Source organism: Pholis gunnellus, assembly GCF_910591455.1.
Source record: "Pholis gunnellus genome assembly, chromosome: 17".
NCBI lineage: Eukaryota > Metazoa > Chordata > Actinopteri > Perciformes > Pholidae > Pholis > Pholis gunnellus.
This window is the reverse complement of record NC_136544.1, coordinates 3,834,394-3,855,063: the sequence shown is the minus strand read 5'-3', so window position 1 is coordinate 3,855,063 and position 20,670 is coordinate 3,834,394. Positions and strand designations below refer to the sequence as shown.

General features: G+C 45.6%; 1 protein-coding gene across 9 annotated transcripts in view; it reads right to left on the bottom strand.

Moving 5' to 3' along the window:
- Window positions 1-6: 6 nt before the first annotated feature.
- The window catches only part of nfixb (nuclear factor I/Xb), a 128,906-nt gene continuing 108,242 nt past the window's right edge, over window positions 7-20,670 (bottom strand). For 5 of the 9 annotated variants that reach the window (XM_079176776.1, XM_079176778.1, XM_079176777.1 and 2 more), the window contains 5 exons: window positions 19,182-19,256; window positions 13,487-13,615; window positions 7,436-7,611; window positions 3,753-3,844; window positions 7-590 (listed from right to left, as the gene is read on the bottom strand). In XM_079176776.1, the coding sequence (XP_079032902.1) occupies window positions 3,773-3,844; window positions 7,436-7,611; window positions 13,487-13,615; window positions 19,182-19,256 (452 nt within the window). In that variant the 3' untranslated portion in view covers window positions 7-590; window positions 3,753-3,772. The remainder of the gene's footprint in view (window positions 591-3,752; window positions 3,845-7,435; window positions 7,612-13,486; window positions 13,616-19,181; window positions 19,257-20,670) is intronic. The other 4 variants (XM_079176780.1, XM_079176781.1, XM_079176782.1 and 1 more) reach the window with 3 other exon arrangements.

Sequence of the window (20,670 nt, the reverse complement as noted above, 5' to 3'; positions counted from 1 at the left end):
GGACATCACAGGAGCACGGACTGCAGCTTTAATCGAGGCTGCGGGTTCATAGCTTAAATGTTGTGCGAAAAAACGATTTCATTTTTGTTTGTTTTTGTTGCGACAGTTGATTTTCCTAGCCATTCATTACACAACGGGCCTCACAGAGTAGGAGCAGTTGATCGTGTTCCTCCTCCTCGGGTTCCTTCTGCGTTGCTGCTGGTTCAGTGATTTTCTTTGCGTTTAAAGGAGAGAGCCGCTTGCTGCCGTTTGTCCCCTTTACCCCTTCTTTATCCTGGCGTCCTCTTCGTCCATCCGTTCGTTCATCTTTTTCCATCGATCCGCCTTTTCGCTCGAAAAAAACGTGTCCTCACCTCTTGACTGGATAAATGAGTCCAGAGTTCCTCTTGAAGCGTCGTGCTGCTGTAGTTGTTCCTGCGGTTGTGTTTCGTGTCGGGTGAGACGTGCTGTCGGGGGGGCGGTCGGTGGGTGGAGTTGGTTGGAGGACGACTGTTATCCTGCGGGTTGTATCTCTGCTTTTTCTATTTCCGATTGTAAAGAAAGAATTCTAGTTGCTGGTTCGTGCACAGATCTTGTCAGAGGAACCAAGACTAGAAAAGACAAAAAAAAGGGAAGAGGGGGGGGGGGGGTATCAACATGTTAGTATCAAAACCAGTAAAACATGTGGATGTGAACACAAGTAGAGGACAAAATAACAAAAAGATCTTCGAATACAATCGAATCAATTTGGTGACTTTGGTGTTTGACTTAGACGGACATGAAGCTCTCCTGGTACAAAAGATGGCATCACGTCTTCAGATACACCTGTACCATCTAATGCAGGTGGTTACCAGACTTTTCCATGCCAAGGGCCCCCAGATAGCATGAGCTCATAATAACCAGGGCCCTCCTTTGGCAAGACTTCGTAACAAAAACCCGTTGACAACGCTAAGGCAAACGCTAAAAGAATAATGACTACAAATATCTGTTTACACATTTTTGTGAGTCAGCGCCAACTAGCTAGATGCTAGCAACTTAGCTAGCTAGCAAGATTTCAGGAGCAGAGCGGCTTGTCAGGCTGTTACAGGTCAACACTGACGACTTATGACATGATGAATGATGTTTTGGCTGGCAGGCAGAAAGATTGGCATGACAAATAAGATGTATTATAAATCATATTGTATGATAATAATACACATAATAATAATAATTCAACATCCACATTTTCCCTCATCTTCCCTTCAATCTGTTGAGGCCCCAAAAATACTGGTGCGATCCAACACTTTGTCTTGACCTTGTTGTACTGATTCTACGTTAATCACGAGGTCGTAGTCGTCAGTGGTGTCACACTGGACTTGATATTGAGTATGTTTCTAATATTTTGTTATCTAAGATTATTGAAAGCTAATTTCAATATCATTTGTACAGGTGCACCTAATAAAGGGAGTGTATCTGGCACTTTGCCACAAAACTTGACAAAAGTGAGAGAGATTCATCCTCTGGGGAACATGAATGTCTGTACAGCGTTCCGTTATAATCATGCTGGTTCCTACAGTTCAGAACAGGGACAGAACCACCAGCCTCTGGAGCGAAGTACACCGTGTCTCCAACCTGGCCCGAGCAGCAAATGGCTACTCATGGCCGAGCAGCAGCTTGTGTGTGTGTGGGGGGGGCAAGCCCTTGCGCCATCTTTACGTCGGGGTCTCTCCCGCTCGGCGTGAGCTGGGAGCAGAAAGTGGGTCACCGTTGTTGGCTGCCCTGCTTGGCTTGCGGGATCCGGCGCCGTGTGCTACTGCGCCAACATTCTACGAGGCGAGCCTTGGAAACTACTCACAGCCTCCGGGGAGGCGGCCTTTTGTTTTGTTTGACTCTAACAGGTCGCATGAATACCAATCCCCCCCCCCCCCCCCCCCCCCCCCACCCACTTTCTGCCTCCTGCCCTTCTCAGCTACCATACTCCCCTGGGCACAGTCCCAGCAGGCCTCGGGCATTGTAACTTGTCCCTTCTTAGTTACTCGCCCTCTCTCCTTCACACACAATCCATCTATCTCCCGTGAAACACTCCCACTAAATCCTTGGCAGCAGACAGTGACCACCCTCTTTTCTTTCCTGCCCCCCTCTTCTCAAATTCAAGATCAACTGGCTATGACATCATGTCTGGTTGCCCGGGGTAACGAGACGGCCGGGACGTGACTTCTACCGGGGGCCGAAACTCGGTCCGCTCCCTCCACCTCCCCTCCTGCGCTGCCCCCCCCCCCCGTCGGTGTCTTGTTTCCCAACCTTCTCCCCCCTCAGGCTCGCAGTGTCTCACAGCTGCCACTAGAGGGCACACGGAGCCCACTGTTGTCAGCGTATAGACAGAGACAGAGAGAGAGCTCCTCGGCTCTGTCCCGTACTCACCACATACACACTTGCTGACACGCTCTTTTGTCTGGTGATCTATCATTCCTTTTAGTGGCTCATCAATCTGTTTTGTGAGGCACATGCAAACTATTAATGCTGTGTGTTTTGGCTCTGCCTCCAAAAGTAAAACCAGACATTATGTCCCACTCAGTGCCGAGCATCAATGAGCGGATTAAGAAAAAGCAGAGACGGGCAAAAAGTTTGTAGATGCTCCATATTGTTTTGGTGTCGGCCTATTTTTCATGGTTTGGGTCGAGGGCCTGGATGACACTTTAATCAGTAGCGTGCTTCCAACTTTGTGGCGCAGTCTGGGGCGAACCTCGTCCTGTTTCAACCCCGTGGATCTCTGACAGGCCTTATCGTCCAAAACTCAGAGCCCGACCTCCCTGTAACGCTCTTGTGGCTGAATCGGTAGCGAATCCCTGTAGCCAGGTTCAGAAATGTGTTGGAAAGCCCGAAACCTTTTTATGGCAGCATGTGGCCGTTTTTTGGAACGAGATGTTCTGCGATCACATCCGTATGTCCGGGGTGTCCTCTTACGTTTGGTCACATAGTGTGTTAAGTTGTGTTTGGACATAGCAGGGTGAAAAAACTGAATACATTCATTTCTACACGAGAAACAACGAGGGCAGCGGGATGAAGAAAGGGAAGAAAAGCGGTGCAGCGAATGAAGATGAAGATTGGAGTGAAACAGAGAGAGAGAGAGAGAGAGAGAGAGAGAGAGAGAGAGAGGAAGGGGAATAACGTGTGGAGGAGCAGGGGGGGAATGGAGAGGGAGGAAAAGTGAGAGGGGCCGAGAAACGAGGGAGGGGATCGGCAGAGCGGTTTCAGATGGTTTCCATGTGTTCCGGAGCAGAGCTTAAACTGAGCTGGCTCCAGGTGGGTGTGGTTGGATGCTAATGAGAAAAGTACTGGTGGTAATGGAGGGAAGGAACGGAGAAGGTGAAAGAGGGAGAAATTGCGAGGCAGAGCGGGAGAAAGTGAATAAGAGGGAGGCAGGGGAGGCGAGCGGAGTAGGACGAAGGCGAAAAAGAAAAAAGAGTGGAAGGGGAAGGCTCGAAGAAGGGGAAAAGGGGAGGAAGCAAGGAGAGGGAGTGAAAAAAAAGGCAGCGAGGGAGAAGGCCTAAGGCTCCATATGTGCCAAATAAACAGACGAGCACATATGGTAAACCGCGCACGGACAGCAAAATACAGATGTACCAATGCACGCGGTGCGCTGTGGGACAGTGCGAGAGGCGAAAGAAAACCCAGCAGCCAGTTTCAGGGAATAAGAAATATTTTGGCCAACATCCACACGGCTAACAAGTTTGTCCTGAGTTCGACCAGTAAGCATCGACCAAAACAGACAAGCCCCCCCCCCAGACTCCTACCTGTGTCTGCTGCGGGATGTTCAGAAAGTTGTTGTCCCGTGATCCGATGCCGACAAACCTGTTGGGAGCTGTGGCGCCTGACGTGGAGTATGCTGGAGAAACAGAAGAGGAACAAGCGGAGGCGTCAGACAACAGTGTACATTCTGGGAAACGTGGGTATTCACTTTCTTACCAAAAGTAAGACGCTTGATACCGCTCTAATGTCTGCACGGCAGACACAACGCTAGCAGCTTGTTAGCTTAGCACAAAGACGGGGGGGGGCTGCTTCCCAGCACGTCTAAAAATAAACCAATCAATACGTTATAGTATTGGTTTAATCGGTACAAAAATAAAGTGTAAAAACAACAGGTTTTCACATTTAGGTATTTGTAACAATTAGACATAACATTTTAGTTAGTTACATTTAGATAGCTAGTAGGCTGATTTGGTTACCTTTAAAAACAGAGCCAGGCTAGGTGTTTCCCCCTTCTTCCAGTCTTTATGCTAAGCTAAGAGGCTGCTGGCTGTAGCCTCATATTTCTCACACAGTTACGAGAGCCGAGGCATATGTCAAACTATTGCCTTAACTTGTAAAAAGTATACCGTTAACCCACTTGTTCGCTGTTGTTAAATATTAAAGACGCAGATAAATCAATTTAGAACTGCAGAGAAGTATTTCATTGAGGTCATCAAAACTCAACAGAGAAATCTGGAATGCAAACTTAGCTCCCCCCCCGAGTGATTAAATCCTGTTGATAAACTCGGCTGGAAGTGATTGAGCGCACCAGAATCCTGACATTGAGGATCAGTCGGGGACATTTAAAACCCACTGGCATCAAAGCCTCTGACAAATTTAGGGCAGTCTGAAACACCCGACGGACTCCAGCATTCCAATCTCAGCGAGGGATTCAGGATGCAGTGTGCAGACTTGTGTTTGTGCGGAGGAAAGGGAGGGAGGACAAGGAGGAGAGAGACAGAGTGAGAGATAATTTGGAGATTTTATGTGTATGGACATATACAGTATACATCCACGTGTTTCTAAGAATTGGAATAACATACATAAGACATAAAAAAGACTGAGACGCTGACTGGGGGGTAAAACGCAAACACTAAATTTAACAGAATTTAACAGAGAGCTAACAGAAACAAAAGAAAAGTGCTCCATCCAGTGCCCCTCCTATCACAGGTGAGGAAGACAAGTGTGCTGGGAGAAAAGCCCCACGGCTGGACTGACACCCCTTCACCTTAAAACACACCCTATTATGCTAAACAAAACAAAAAAAGAAAAAGAAAAAGAATCCCACCAAGGAACTAAAACCAGCTCAAACCAAAAACCAGTACGACTAAATTTTCTTTCCACCAATGTCCCAATTTCTCCCGGAATGTTTTGGAGTCCATTTAAATTAACTGCCCTAAATTTGTGCTCGTCACCAGGAAGAATCAATAAATAATCCCAAATGTCTTGGTTTGCTAATGAGTCTGTCGAGGGAAGAAAGGAGGAGAACTGGGCTGGTGATGCGGTTTCCACACCAGACACCGCCGGGTGGGCTCAACACGTAGCGCCGCTCAAAACTGACGGGGCCTAATGCAGAACCCTGATGAACACAACGGGAGTCCTTTATGAAAGACGTGTCTAACCAGACCTCTGGTGGCCTTGATCTACTCTCAGCTCCACAGTATTTCCCGCGCTGGCTTCCATAGCCTTCCAAGGGTTAACGGAGGTGAGATGTTGGATACACAGGAACAATGATGGCACGGAGTCGGAGGAAGAACAATGGCGGGGGGTCTCTTTTCACTGGAGAGGGTTGTAGGGTTCAGATTTTTTTTGTTTGTTGTTGGTTTGGTTTTTTTGAGAACGGTCTCTGCGGGGTCACTTACACGGAGATGCGGGCGAGGAGAGTCCGCCGTCAGGGGGCGTGCTGTTGGGTTTAGAGTCGGGCATAGGGAGGGGCACTGGGCGGGCCACTGGGGGAGGTGGAGGCAGCAAGAAGGAGCCCGGCATTTTGCTCTGGCCGCTCCCGTTTGGCTGCAGACAACACAAACAGGGTCAGGAGGGCGACATGCGACAATCCGCAGACACGGAATGAAAAAAAGAGGACGCAGCTCGGGAGGCCGGGTCCAAAAAAATATCCATGACGGAGGGGTGGGGTGGGGGGGGGGAGGGCGATGGTGGAAGGAGGGAGAGGAGGTGGTGGGAGACAACAACCAAAGGGATGATGTATGTGGACGGCATCTTTTTATGGAGGGGTGAAAACATAATAACCACCACAGGAGTGGAAGCCGGAGCTTGAGGTGAGCGGTACCACTGGGGGTGTGGGTCCGTGGTGGGTGGAGGGGGGGTGGGGGGTGGGGGAGGTGAGCAAAATATTGACTGGGTTCGTTCCAGAAGATGGCAAGAAATCAAAACCATGGGAGAATAACTCGTCTACACAAGCACAACACCACCAACGATACCAGCACCAAACAACCAAAACTCCAACTAAAAAAATCGTAAAGGCTAGAGATGAAAACAGAAACACGATGACACAACACAGGGCGGGAATGCTTGACTGAAGTGTGCCGTGACCGATTCTCGTGCTGATGGTTGTAACTTCTGAGGGGTTGGGTGGAGCAAAACAAATTAAATCAAAGAAGGGGAGGTGGTGGGGGGACGTCGGGGTCTGAAACAGCAAACGGCAAAATGGACATTGACAAGACAATACAGAGATTTGTGGAGTAAACAGATGTCTGGTGTGTTCACTAGTGTTGTGTGGAGTGTATTTCTGTGCATTGCTCTACATCGTATGTAGACAGACAACACCGTATCAGAAGCCTTTTAATGCACCGTGGGCACAATAAGTAATGACATTCATATAACTATAGCAATCCCCTGCTCTGGACTTCTAAAAATAGGCACATATACGAAGCAAAATCTTATTAAAATTTTAAATTTTAATAATTAAGAAAATGTTTTAATTTTAATAATTAACAACCAATAGCATTGGAATATTTCTACTTTGGAATTCATCTGTTTTGTTGTTTAAATTCCCCTTAATGACTTTTTTTAGACGGACGATTTAGACAGATCTTTTATTACTTTCAAGTTATACTATAAAAAATTCTGATTCCAACTTTTTTCTAAGGGTTTCAAATTCAGAAAATGTAAGCGCCTAACGTTCTAAAAAACTCTATTGACGTCGCTCAAATTCAGTTCAGTCAAATTCTGATCTAAAAAGTCAAGCCATGTCAAAAACAATGAGGTCGCTTTAAATGAGATTTGTTACATTCACGAACCATCATTCTAAATAAAAGATTCAAACTACTACGGATCCATCAAGCCTGAAGAATCGATCAGACCTAACTGTCCCATCAGGTCACATGATTCAAGAACCAAAAAATAATAAAACTTGAACAGATGAATTTTATGTCAACAGATTATTTTCAAATTGAAATATTGAAATGCTATAAATACAATAGTAGTACATTTTACAATTTGGAAATTTGGCTTTTTTTTCTTCCATACCCATATTTTCCCTCTAATAAACTTCTTTATTTTTCAACTTTTTTGGTCTTTTAGCTACTTTTATTATTGCGCTTCATACACCATCACTACGAGAAGAACACTGCAATACTATCGCAAGATAGGTGCAAGGAGTGGCACGCCTGCAGCTTCTGCATACATTTCTAAAGCGATAGTAACTCCCCTCTCTGGCGGTGAGCCTTACCTGTCCGGCGGCCTGCCCCGAGCCATCGGCACAGACGAACTGCACAAATTCCTTCAGGGGGTCCTGTCCAGGGTGGTGGTGGTAGCGGATGGTTGGGTGGGTGAAGTAGGGGCTAGACTGCTGGATGATGGAGGGAGACGGGAAGTGCAAGGCCGAGGCTGAAGCACGGGGACTCCCTGCCAACAGAGACATTTCTGTTAGAGGGACACAAGCGGAGAAGGATGCTGAGAGCGAGAGGAGGACGCCGACAACTGAGGTCCTACAAATTCTTACAGATGGGAGAGAGATGTGTTGAGTGATTAACGAATGAAAGCAAACCACATCACATCACAACTGGAAACGGTCAAGTACAAATCTGGTTTCAAAATGTCCAACATGAGAGGAATGTTGTTTTTCCAAGAGAAGCTGATTTCAAGTTAATAGCTATTGTGGGCATTGCTCATAACGGTTTATGTTTTAATGTTTTATCACTCCAATAAATCTATACAGCTTTAGGGAGGAGGTTAACACACACACACACACACACACACACACACACACACACACACACACACACACACACACACACACACACACACACACACACACACACACACACACACACACACACACACACACACACACAGCATTCATATGTGCACAATCACAGAGACTACATAACAAGTCAACCCCGTTCACACTGCACGCACTCGAATGCGCACAAATTCGATTGACGCGAGTGCCATATTTTGATGACCAGATCCGAAGCAGCTTGCGGATAGAGAGAGCACAAAGAGATCACTGAGCGCCGTCTTAAATTAGCCGGTCTTAATGCCTGCACGCCTGTGTGCCGTTTTGGAGGGTGTGATTCATCGGCGTTGATGCAATTTGGCAACCAGACGGTAAAGCCGTTTGTCATCTGACACATTTTGTTTCTATGACAGAACTAATCTGTACGTTCACATCGTATATCGAAATTGATGCTTTTCTGTAAATACACTTTGAAGCCTCATGTCTGTAGATATATATATATATGTGTGTGTGTGTGTGTGTGTGTGTGCTTGTACACGACAGGTGTAGGGATGCAAAACTTATCAGCATTAGGCGGCTAATAAGCTTATGGAAAGAAAAAAAAAAGCATTCCCTTTCTTTTTGCTTTACAAGAGAAGAGAATAGAGGAATTTGCACCAAACAGAGCTGCATATATGTGCGAGGCGTGAGAGGGGAACAGTCGGTTGAGCCCAACGACCAAACACAAAGCCCTCTCTGTCAGACCTATATCCATCACTAAATCTCCTTGATTTGTATTAGAAGCCTGTTCTCTTTGCTGTGCCAGCCTGACACCCACCCCGTCCAATGTCAGGCCCCCCCAGCTGCCCATGTTGGGCTGCCAACACTCTTTGGTTCTTATACATTGTGTGTGTGAGTGTACTTCGTGAGAGTGCCAACCCCCGTTGCATTACCCCCCAGACAAGGGCCTATGCCTCTGAGCCCAGCAACACCTTGCTCCCATGCCAGGCAGCCTGCTCCCCCAGTAGAGCCGTCTCCCTGCTTCTATTAGTCCACTACTAATCCCATTAGAGACTGGGTGAAGGCCAAACACACTGGGGGTATGGGGGCAGGTTGGGGTTGGGATGGGGTGGTGGGGGAGACAGGATAAAAGGGAATCCCTACACCCCCTACCTACTTTGCTCTCCCCCTAGAGTAGAGGATCCCAACCGTTGTTGTCTGTTGTACACAGCCCTGTCAGATGAACTCCAATACCCCTTCATCAACATCACCCACTGTTTTCCAAATGTGTTCATTTGAATTGATCTGAAACTGGATGTTATTTAATACTACTGATTATACTGTATAAAAACAAAAATGTTAGCTAACTATTTCAACTGTATATCCGTTACTTTTAACAAACTATTTCACCTGTTTATCCGTTACTTTTAGCTAACTATTTCTACTGTATATCCGTTACTTTTAACTAACTATTTCTACTGTTTATCCGTTACTTTTAACTAACTATTTCACCTGTTTATCTGTTACTTTTAACTAACTATTTCTACTGTTTATCCGTTACTTTTAGCTAACTATTTCTACTGTATATCCGTTACTTTTAACTAACTATTTCTACTGTTTATCCGTTACTTTTAACTAACTATTTCTACTGTTTATCCGTTACTTTTAACTAACTATTTCACCTGTTTATCTGTTACTTTTAACAAACTATTTCTACTGTTTATCCGTTACTTTTAGCTAACTATTTCTACTGTATATCCGTTACTTTTAACTAACTATTTCTACTGTTTATCCGTTACTTTTAACTAACTATTTCTACTGTATATCCGTTACTTTTAACTAACTATTTCTACTGTTTATCCGTTACTTTTAACTAACTATTTCTACTGTATATCCGTTACTTTTAACTAACTATTTCTACTGTTTATCCGTTACTTTTAACTAACTATTTCTACTGTTTATCCGTTACTTTTAGCTAACTATTTCTACTGTTTATCCGTTACTTTTAGCGAACTATTTCAACTTTTTATCTGTTACTTTTAACTAACTATTTCTACTGTTTATCCGTTACTTTTAACTAACTATTTCTACTGTTTATCCGTTACTTTTAGCTAACTATTTCTACTGTATATCCGTTACTTTTAACTAACTATTTCTACTGTTTATCCGTTACTTTTAACTAACTATTTCTACTGTTTATCCGTTACTTTTAACTAACTATTTCTACTGTTTATCCGTTACTTTTAGCTAACTATTTCTACTGTATATCCGTTACTTTTAACTAACTATTTCTACTGTTTATCCGTTACTTTTAACTAACTATTTCTACTGTTTATCTGTTACTTTTAACTAACTATTTCTACTGTATATCCGTTACTTTTAACTAACTATTTCTACTGTTTATCCGTTACTTTTAACTAACTATTTCTACTGTTTATCCGTTACTTTTAACTAACTATTTCTACTGTTTATCCGTTACTTTTAGCTAACTATTTCTACTGTATATCCGTTACTTTTAACTAACTATTTCTACTGTATATCCGTTACTTTTAACTAACTATTTCTACTGTTTATCCGTTACTTTTAACTAACTATTTCTACTGTATATCCGTTACTTTTAACTAACTATTTCTACTGTTTATCCGTTACTTTTAACTAACTATTTCAACTGTATATCCGTTACTTTTAACTAACTATTTCTACTGTTTATCCGTTACTTTTAACTAACTATTTCTACTGTATATCCGTTACTTTTAACTAACTATTTCTACTGTTTATCCGTTACTTTTAACTAACTATTTCTACTGTTTATCTGTTACTTTTAACTAACTATTTCTACTGTATATCCGTTACTTTTAACTAACTATTTCTACTGTTTATCTGTTACTTTTAACTAACTATTTCTACTGTATATCCGTTACTTTTAACTAACTATTTCTACTGTTTATCTGTTACTTTTAGCTAACTATTTCTACTGTTTATCCGTTACTTTTAGCTTGCTATTCCAGCCATTTCTCCACATTTTCTAGCTAGCTCTTTAGACTCTAGCTCTCTGCTTGCGTTCCAACTAGTTTTCACACAATTTCAATCTCAACATGTAGCGTTCATGTGACTCACTACAGTATGTGGATGTATACTATTTAAGAAATTGTGATGTCTTAGCGCAGTGGGTAGCACTGCCACCTCACAGTCAGCCTTTCTGTGTGGAGTTTGTATATTCTGCGTGGGCTTTCTCCATGTATTTGGGTCTCTAAATTGCCCTTACGTGTAGATAAATATGAGTGGTTGTCCATCACTGTGTGTTCACCCCTGTGATTCACTGGTGGCCTGGAGGGACAAACCCTACCAAAACCACTGCGAGCGGCAAGCCCTAGCATACTCCTCAACTCCACCTCGCCAACCCCTTAATCCTCTGGGATCTCGTCTTCCACCCAGAAAAACAACAACGCTGATGATGTGGTGGGCACTTTCACGCTAGCATGGGAACAGTTCCAGCTTGCACTCTGTAAGAGTTTGTGTAAAAAGACACAAATCAAAACTGTATAAATTACAACTGCTGGCCACAACAAGGATGGGATATTGTGTATGTGTGTGCATGTCAGCGTGAACATGTGTACGGGTGTGTGCGGAGACTGCCTTTGCTGTAGTTGCATCTCAAGAGGCGTAGGGTCTGTCAACAACCACGGAAGAAGGTTTAATGACACGGCGGTCAACCTCACTGCTTCACATCTGCTTGCTGGCTTAAAGCCTTTGATGGAGCCTAGCTACAGAACTAAAGCACATGGGTAATTATCTCCAGTGAGCTCCTTCACTGGGTGAATTCACAGCCGGGAACGTTGCAAAAAAGAAGAGGAAGTCCCCCTTTTTCGATCTGTGTCACGGTGATAAAATAAGGAGTGGTGATTTATTGTCGGAGCTCCTGGCTCCATTTGATATCTGATGTTATCACGAGCTGCTTGTTGCAGCCTGGTGGAGGATCAGCGGGTTCACACTGGTTCTACCATTGCCAGTGTGAATGAAGAACATGTGTTCATCCACATTGAGATCAATTTGTTCACACTGTGTGAGGAAAAGAAAGTCAATGAGAATTTGGAAAGAAGCAGTATAAACATGGGAAAGAAGATAGGGATCAGTGAAGTGGAAAGATCCATGGCCGGATCAGCCAGCTCGGTGGGTCGTGCTCCTCCAACTCTCCGTGCAACACATACAGCAGAACCAGCTGTTATTAGTGTCACCTTAAAACAAGATACTGACACATGGACTCAATAAGATGGGGCCTCAAGACCAAGACCCACTTTATGGCCCAGTTGATAAATACTCCCAAGCAAAAGTGCAATTCATGAAATTACCCACAAACCAACTGCCACAAAGAAAGTGAACCTGGAGATCTGGAGTCCCATGTAGTTTCTCCACTTCGCCTGGCTGGTAATCCAGCCTCATAAGAAACCACGCCAAGATCTAAGGCCACAGTGTTTTGGTGTCATAGTTCCATAAAGATGGGATTCACGATTCAAGAAAGCAGGAGAAGCCGAGATATGTTGATTTTCAGTCTCAGTTTGGTTGTGAATGAAGCTCCAAAAAAAGCTGGATCCTACGTTTCCCATGATGCAACTCAATAGCATCTTTCACTAATCCCCCCCTCGATCCTAAATGACAACCTTTTTATTGACTTTGAATAACTTTCTTTAGGGCCAAAGAGGACATTACAAAGCCGTTGACACAGACGGAATGGTAAACTGAACTTCATGTGTAAAACTTATGCCCCTTTAATTGTATGTGTAGGGCACTAAAGTGGTACAATTTACATCATCTAAAACTTTTCCACTGAGAAATTCCTCCAAAATTCAAAATGTAACGATGCTGGTCAGTCATCACTTCATAATCTTTTATCTGCAGTTACATATATTTAAAATCTAATGAAATAAACATAAAATGCCGTAACAAAATGTTGCATTTGAAGTTGGTTTTGTTGCATTTGAGACACTGACACAAATGTGCATGTATTTGTATTGTCTTTTAGATATTACCATAGTAGGTCTTCATTTTCTGCAAACTTTTACAAGAGTTACAAGAAATGACAAACATGACAAGAAAATCCAGGAGTCAGTGAGCAAACGACACGCGATTCAAGTGTCATTTACGTCAAGAACAAAATAAGAGCATGAAAGCCTCACAATCGGCTGAAATTTGTGCAATTAAGACACAAAGACAGAATATGCAGCAGCAGACCCCTCTGGTCCCGTTGTTCCACTCTAAAAAGAAGAAGAAACCACCAACCATCCACCAGACAGACCCAGAAAAGACACCACACCCAGACTCCCTAGCAGCTCCGTCACCAGCTTGACCTGCACCCTACAAGCCCCTCTCATCTCCCAAAGACACTGCTCCCACCTCTGCGCCGGGGGTGGGGGGGGGAATGTGCGGGGCCCTGAAGGATTGGTTTGGGGTGGGTAGGAGGAGATGGTAAGGGTAGGAGGAGATGGTGAGGGTGGGAGTGGGGGGAGAGAAAGGGGTGGGGAGTGGGGGGGCGATCAGGGGGATCTGGAGCTGGGTTGGTCTCACCTGGTCTCACTCCCGCCAGCATTGGCAGTGGGTGGTGGGTGAACGCCATGCGGGGGGACCTCGTCTGGGAGGACAGGGCGCTGAAATCGTATTTCCCCGGCTTCTTAAGAGAACCAGGCGATGAGAGTCCTGGCAAAGAGGGGATCAACAAAAATGGCAGAACAGAGACGAGGTTTTAATCAAACATGCCTGTTGTTGTTTTCTTGTTTAGTTTTGTTTGTTTTACTCCGACTTCTTTACTCTTTAAAAAAAAAAGAAAAATTAAGCTCATCACTTTTTAATTTGATTGCAAGAATCGAATGATTATGATTGAAATCAATGGATTGATCGCTCGATTCATTCATTGATTTGTTGATTGGCTTAACATACAGATGGGTTCTGACAATCCGTCTGTTCAGCACTCTACATTTGGGCTGTACCATGTCCGTCAGATTGAGGGGGAGGGGAGCGAGGGGAGCGGGGTTTGAGGGTCCAGGGGAGAGGCCATGTTTTGAAGCAGCAGGGGGGAGGGGTTTCAGAGCGTAGGGAGGTGACGGGAGGGAGGTGGGGAGAGGGCACAGTGTCGAGAGAGAGAGAGAGAGAGCGAGAGAGCGAGAGAGAGAGGAGAGCTGGGAAATGCAATGGCGGTCCAACTACGGTCACCAATGAAGTATCTGGGAAAAACACCCAGCATAGTCCTACTGGTTTCGGGACTCCTCCTCTTTGAGTTCCAAACTGTCCGACTCGTCCCAAAACCGCGACTATGTAAGAGGAGCCCGTTTCAAACAAGCGCGCCAGCCGCTCCGCTTGTCGGGACGCCTCGTTAGAATGAACGGGGTCCCAGAGGGCCTCGTCCCCGGGGGCCGACTGCGTGTTTCAAGCCAAGCCAAGGCTGGCGCGGCTGCAGAGGAGGACGCAAAAAAAACCCGCACATCTCTGATGTGCCATATCCGACAGTCGGGTATTTTATGTTACTGCCTTAAGGTCAGAAGTGCAGTATTTCATAAAGGAGCGCTTGAACTCTCTCACTCTCACACACTCACACTGACAAACACACTCACACACTCACACAGAAGATGTTCAGGCTGGGTGGCGAGCGACGGGCAAACCACCAGCAGAGCGCTGGACGGGGAGAGAGCGGCAGGAAGACGACTGGAGGAGCGGTGACGGCCCGGCCGACACGCACACACATAGACAAACACATTAAAGTGTCCCCCCTCTGTCTATAAATGTCGGGCTGACGCTGGAGGACGGCATGAAACATCCCTCAGTTCGGTTCAAAGCGGGCTCGCTAAGTACAGGCCGCGGGCTCGCCGGCGGACCAGAAACACGGCCAACAGTGTGAGAGCCGCAGAGCGAGGAAAGGACGGCTCTCTCTCCTGTGATCAAGGCCTCGTGTGGTGGGCACCGAGGGGAACTTATTTTGATGTATGGTGATCCAAAGGCACAATTTAAGACTTCTCAGGGTTTGAGGAGCGCCGCCAAACGGGGCGTATTTGACCTCTGACGGGGACCGCAATGTCGAATATACGCTGAGTTAAAACCCTGGAAAGAGCAATCCATAAAGCAGGCGAATAACGAGGAAAGTGAGAGCAGAGAAAAGGCTCATCGGCGTGGACACACAGGCCTCCGTCGCTTTTTTACTCAAACTTGCTCCACATTTGGTTGTAAGAATACAGTGATAAACAACCTTGGCGAGCGAAAAGCCCCCATAAAGTACTAAACGACACAATATTCACACATATAAAACAAACGCACTCGAATTAAGACGTGGGTAATTCCGACATGGCCCGAGGAGACGTGGAAATAGATTTTTACGAGCGAGGCGTATAAAGTCGCGGAGAGCAGATTTCTGAAAAGCTTTCTCTTTAATGCCACACCGGGAAATATTTTATCACTGTTTACCCACAATGCTCACAGGGCGCAGCTGTGCGACGTTGTGTGGGCACCGGCGAGTAGAGAAGAAGAAAAAAAAAAGGTGGGCGCCGCCACTTATGTTCAATCGAGGCGCGTCACGTGACTCTGCACGTAGGTGGGAGGAACGGATACAATGAGCAGGGTGAGATTAATTTTTATTCACTGGTTGAATTATGAAGAGAGAGAAAAAAAGAGCCAGTGTGAAGACAGAAGGGCACAAGATGCTTTTGAACCAGATTCACAGCGAGAGGAAAATAAGGCTTTCATTGTTGTTCAAACGTTCCCTAATTCCGCGTCTACAAGATATACGGCCGAGTCGACAAAAATAAATAAAAAGTGCCAAAGAAGAACAGATGAACACTCTAACAAAGGGTGCATAAAAAGTTTCCAGAAGAGAAAGAGAATAATCCGTTGCTTCAGTCAGCAGGACATTAGCGTAGGCTCGTCATCCATCTGGCAATGATACTTTATTTACGATTGGATTGCCGGGTGATATATAACAACCAATCGCACTGCACAGGGAGAGCACCTGCTCTCATACCGACGCTGGATCACATGACTTCTTGTGTACGAGCCTACGAACCTTTATAGCTTTGTTTAACTCACTTTTCAGCCCCTAACCTTCTGGTTTTGATTCGCTCTCACAGCTCTCATCGGCCGCTTCAGATGCTAATTCGTGCTACACGGCTGCTGGATGTGTAAAATAGGGGAAATGTTAAACGTTATCGATAACAACTTAAAAGGTGATAATATGTCAGAGTTTACAGCTTGTTTCTACATCTTTAATCTGCAAAGTAACTGTATATCTGTCAAACTTATATATAGTATACAAGCACAATATTAGCCTCTGAAATGTAGTGGAGTTAAAGTATAAAGCAACATAAAATCGTTTGGAATGTATGACTATGTGCAGCACTTTGGGCAACTTTTGTTGTGTCAAAATGTGCTCTACAAATACATTTTGATTGATAAAATAGAAATGATCAAGACGAGTACCACCGAATTGTACTACGGAGTACTGTTACTCATAGAGTAATCGTAGTCGTTAGGAGGACCGGACAACAGCTGTGACTTATTTATGAGCTTCGGCTTCGTTCGGACTTCAGGCAAATCAGACGGTCTGCACTGTTATTAGTAAGTGACCAGAGGTCCTGGTCCTGGTCTGCTGTCCTCCATGTTGTCCTCCACAGCGCTCTGCTAGCAGCGCGATGGATTCAGCTCACAAGTGACGCAAAAGACACTTTGAAATCCGATCTAAACGTGCAGAGCGTGCGGGGCGGACATGCATCTGTAACCAAACCTCCAGACTTTCTAAACTCAATCTGGATTCGATTTGTATGTTCCCCCCCCAAAAAAACCTGATTGGAGTGGCTGAACGAGGCCTTTTGAGCGAAACACAGTGCTATCTCACTATTTATGGCTCTCGTACATTTTTACACGAGGAGCTGAGAGCCGGGGTTAAAAATCATTTCAAACTGGCACTTGGACTTCCTTCCCTCACTCGAGACTGTTAAAAACAGACGAGCTGAACCCGAAACACGCTGTGGATTCAACGGAGGCCGCTCCGCTTCCCTCTGTGGTACGTACAGGGAAGGCCGCGTGCCAGCCGCCGCGCAAGTTCAATTACGACCGGCTTATTATGCATACAACAGCCTTTAAATTATACATATTGTTTTTCAGTCTCTGCGATTTCCCCCTAATTAGCCCGCGCCTCTGCCGACGTATCTGGTGCTGCGTGGCGTCTCGGCAAACGAGGCCCAGATGCCCAATGAAAGCTTTGTCTGATAGAGCTAACAGAAGTTACTCTGATCTCTCCCTTAATCTGTGTGTGTGAGAGAGAGTCCACGTCCACACACACACACACACACACTCACAGTTGTTTGTTTCTAAATTATTTCGATGTCCTGCTCCTGGCACACGGCGCAAGCAGACTGGCGGCCAATTGTTCCCATGACCCTCTAGTCTTGCTGTGCTAACAAGCTGGCGACCACACAAGCTCCACCTCCCTCCCCCGTAACTGGTCCGGTAGCATGTGCACCAACACACACACACACACACACACACACACACACACACACACACACACACACACACACACACACACACACACACACACACACTGAAGAGAGAGAGAGAAAAAAAAGCTCACACACTCGTCATTCAGGTGAGGCAGAAACAATGTACGTGAACAGAGCCGTGTCCCTCATTAACTGCCTCACACATCGTTAGCGCTCGTAAACACCGAGGTAAGAGTGAGGACACCTTAGCAGCACCGCAACCACACACACACACACACACACCACAGTTCTTAAGCCCACAACACCAAATAATTAGCTGGAATTCTCAGTCAATATCCCCCCCCCCCCCCACAGTCTCACCCCTGAGCAGCAGGAGCAAGCAGGCAGGAGGAGAGAGGACGGAGCAGAGCGGAGCGGGAGACGGCGGAACTGATGATGAATTACATGATCACCTGCGATACCTTCGGAGCTTTTTCGTTCAGGTAGAAGATCACCTCCGGAGCGGGCAGGAGGCCCCCCCTCCCTCCCTCCCTCCCTCCTCCACCCCCTCCTCTCCATCTCCTCATCTCTCGCTCCCAACACCACCGCCACCATCACCGGAACAGATGTCTGCTGTAACCCAGTAGCTCCCTTTCGCTGTAGACACATGGAGGCGCCATCTGGAGCGGAACGCCGCTCCTCTCCAGATTGCGAGAGAGTGTGTGTGTGTGTTTTTTTTTTATACGTGTGTGCGAATGTAAATCAGAGAGAGAGAGTTAGAGAGAGAGAGAGCGCGCTGAAGTGTAATTGTGTGTGTGTGAGCGTGCCGTTTGTAAACCAGCGTTGCCAGTGAGTAAGCATGTCTCGGAGACAGAAGGCGCCTCGTGCGTTGATGACACACCTGAGGGCCTTCAGTCGTGTTTGTTTGGGTCGTGTGTTGGTTTGGTTTTTTTTTTTCTTCCCCGAAGGCGTCCTTTTGAAAAGAGACGGTTGAGTCAGGAACACAGCAGGTGGGACGCCACTCAGCGGCTCCGTCCAAACAACCGGCTGCGTGTAGCGGCTAACGCTCGCAACTCGACAAAACCCTCATTCCCACACACACACACACACACACACACACACACACACACACACACACACACACACACACACACACACACACACACACACACACACACACACACACACACACACACACACACACGCTCACATCCTCCTCCTCTGTGTCTTTCATCGCTTTCTCTCTCAGGGCTCGACAACAACACGGCAACACCCAGAGCACTTAGCCGAATGTTGCTGACAAATTCACACCGCCTTGGAAAAACTGTTTGTATGCATGTGGTGTGTGACAACAATGTGGTTTTCGGGGGACATGATAATGCACATAATTACACAATGAAAATACAGTGGATTGTTTGTCAGACATAAAAGTGTGTTGTTTTTTTTGTTCTGGATGCACCAGAGATATCTGATTTCTTTCCACAGATTTTTACAACAGCGTCTTTGAGGCAGACAGGCGGTGGATGTTATGGAGCTACTGGGCTACCAAAAGGCTTTGGTCAACCCGCAACGGACAACAGCAGACATCTGGCAGGAGCAACCACACCCAGCGGCCGGCAGGAGCCAGAGAACAAGACACAAGACAAGAAGAAGAGACAGGACGAATGGGAGAACAGCTCACAGGAAGTGCAAACAAGACTTGGAAGATAAAACAAGACAGGATGTACACAAGTTGAGGGTGGTGCGAGCGGAGGCAGAGCATGTATACATGTACACAGTATAATGTTTAATGTTGTTCTAACCATGGTAAGGAAACTGCACTCCATCGCTCTCATGCTTAATCTTCCTCTCCTGCACACTGGCCAAATGGTGTTGCACTGAAAGGCCAAACAGGGGAGAAGGGAAGAGTTAACAATGGCGGAGGGGGAGGAGAGAAAAAGACAGAGTCAGACATGGAAAGAATGAGAGAGAGAGGTGGTTAAATAACGGGCAACAGGGGATAATGTTATAGAGTGCAGCAAGTGTCTATACAATAGTTACATCATTACAGTTGGCGGTATTAAAATGGCAGCCTGTGGTTGGGAGTGACGGATACAAATGGGAGAATACATGAAAATACTGAACCCAAGATACACACATGAAGTTGATTGTAAATACATTTGACATGGTACCCATCATGGTGGTTAAAGATGCTGTGAGCTCATGGCTGCTCTGCTGTTTGGGAATGAACTTACTCGCTTCTAATGTCTAATGAACAAAATGAAACACAAAAGTCTATCCCGCTTTAGAGAGGATCTGTGTTTTATCTACAGTATGTGGATTTGACCGTCTCAGTCATCACACACACACACACACACACACACACACACACACACACAATGTGTGTTCTGATTAATGGGTCACTTCAGCCTTTTAGGCGTGCAGATAGTTCAGGTTTCATTTGCAGAGGTTTTGAGGTGTCCGCCAATGAGACTTGTGCCTCCACCCCACAACAACAGAGGTGTGGTCGGTGCTCGTATATAAACTTAATACTGGAAAAACTCTACAGTACCGTGTTGTTTGAGAAACAATGTCCAGGCCACTCAGGACAATCCGCAGACTTTACAGGTCTTTTTTTACGGTTTGAAAATAGTCCCCAATGAAAATTATTCTCAGAAACCGGGACATGTTGGGACTCTGTCTCGAAATAACTGGGATGTTGTCTCTAGATAGACTTTTTTTTCATTTTTCAAATGTTGTTTTGACGTTTCACCACAAGCGATATTTCCCCTCACTTTCATTGTACTAGGGTGGTGGTAGAAGTTTATACTCTGCAAATAAAACCAAAACTATCTGCGTGCCAACTAGGAAAACAGAGAAAATATAGTTTGTGGGTGCGCTGGCCCTTTAAGTTGCGCGCAATAAAGGCTGTAAAACTGGGTCGTGCCTTAATGGCGGGCCTTCTACCTCAAACAGGTCTGGGGGGGGGGGGGGGGGGGGGGGCTATAATGGAGGGTGAGATAAAGAGTTGGGATGATGAGGGGGGGGGGGGGGGTCACGGGACATGGGGGAGGGAAGGAGGTGAGCTGTGGCTTCTGGTCCATTTCAAGTCAGTTAGTGTCAAATTAACACCTGGAAAAATTTGTAATAAACGCCCTGAAAACACATTCTGTCAATCGGCTTGCTACTACAAGCAATGATAACAGTTAACAGCTGAGGATGTTTTTATTTCTGAACTCAAACTGTTGTCTATTTAGCCAAGAATATTCTTAGGAATAGTTCCAAGATTTGGGAAAATACATTTATTTGTTT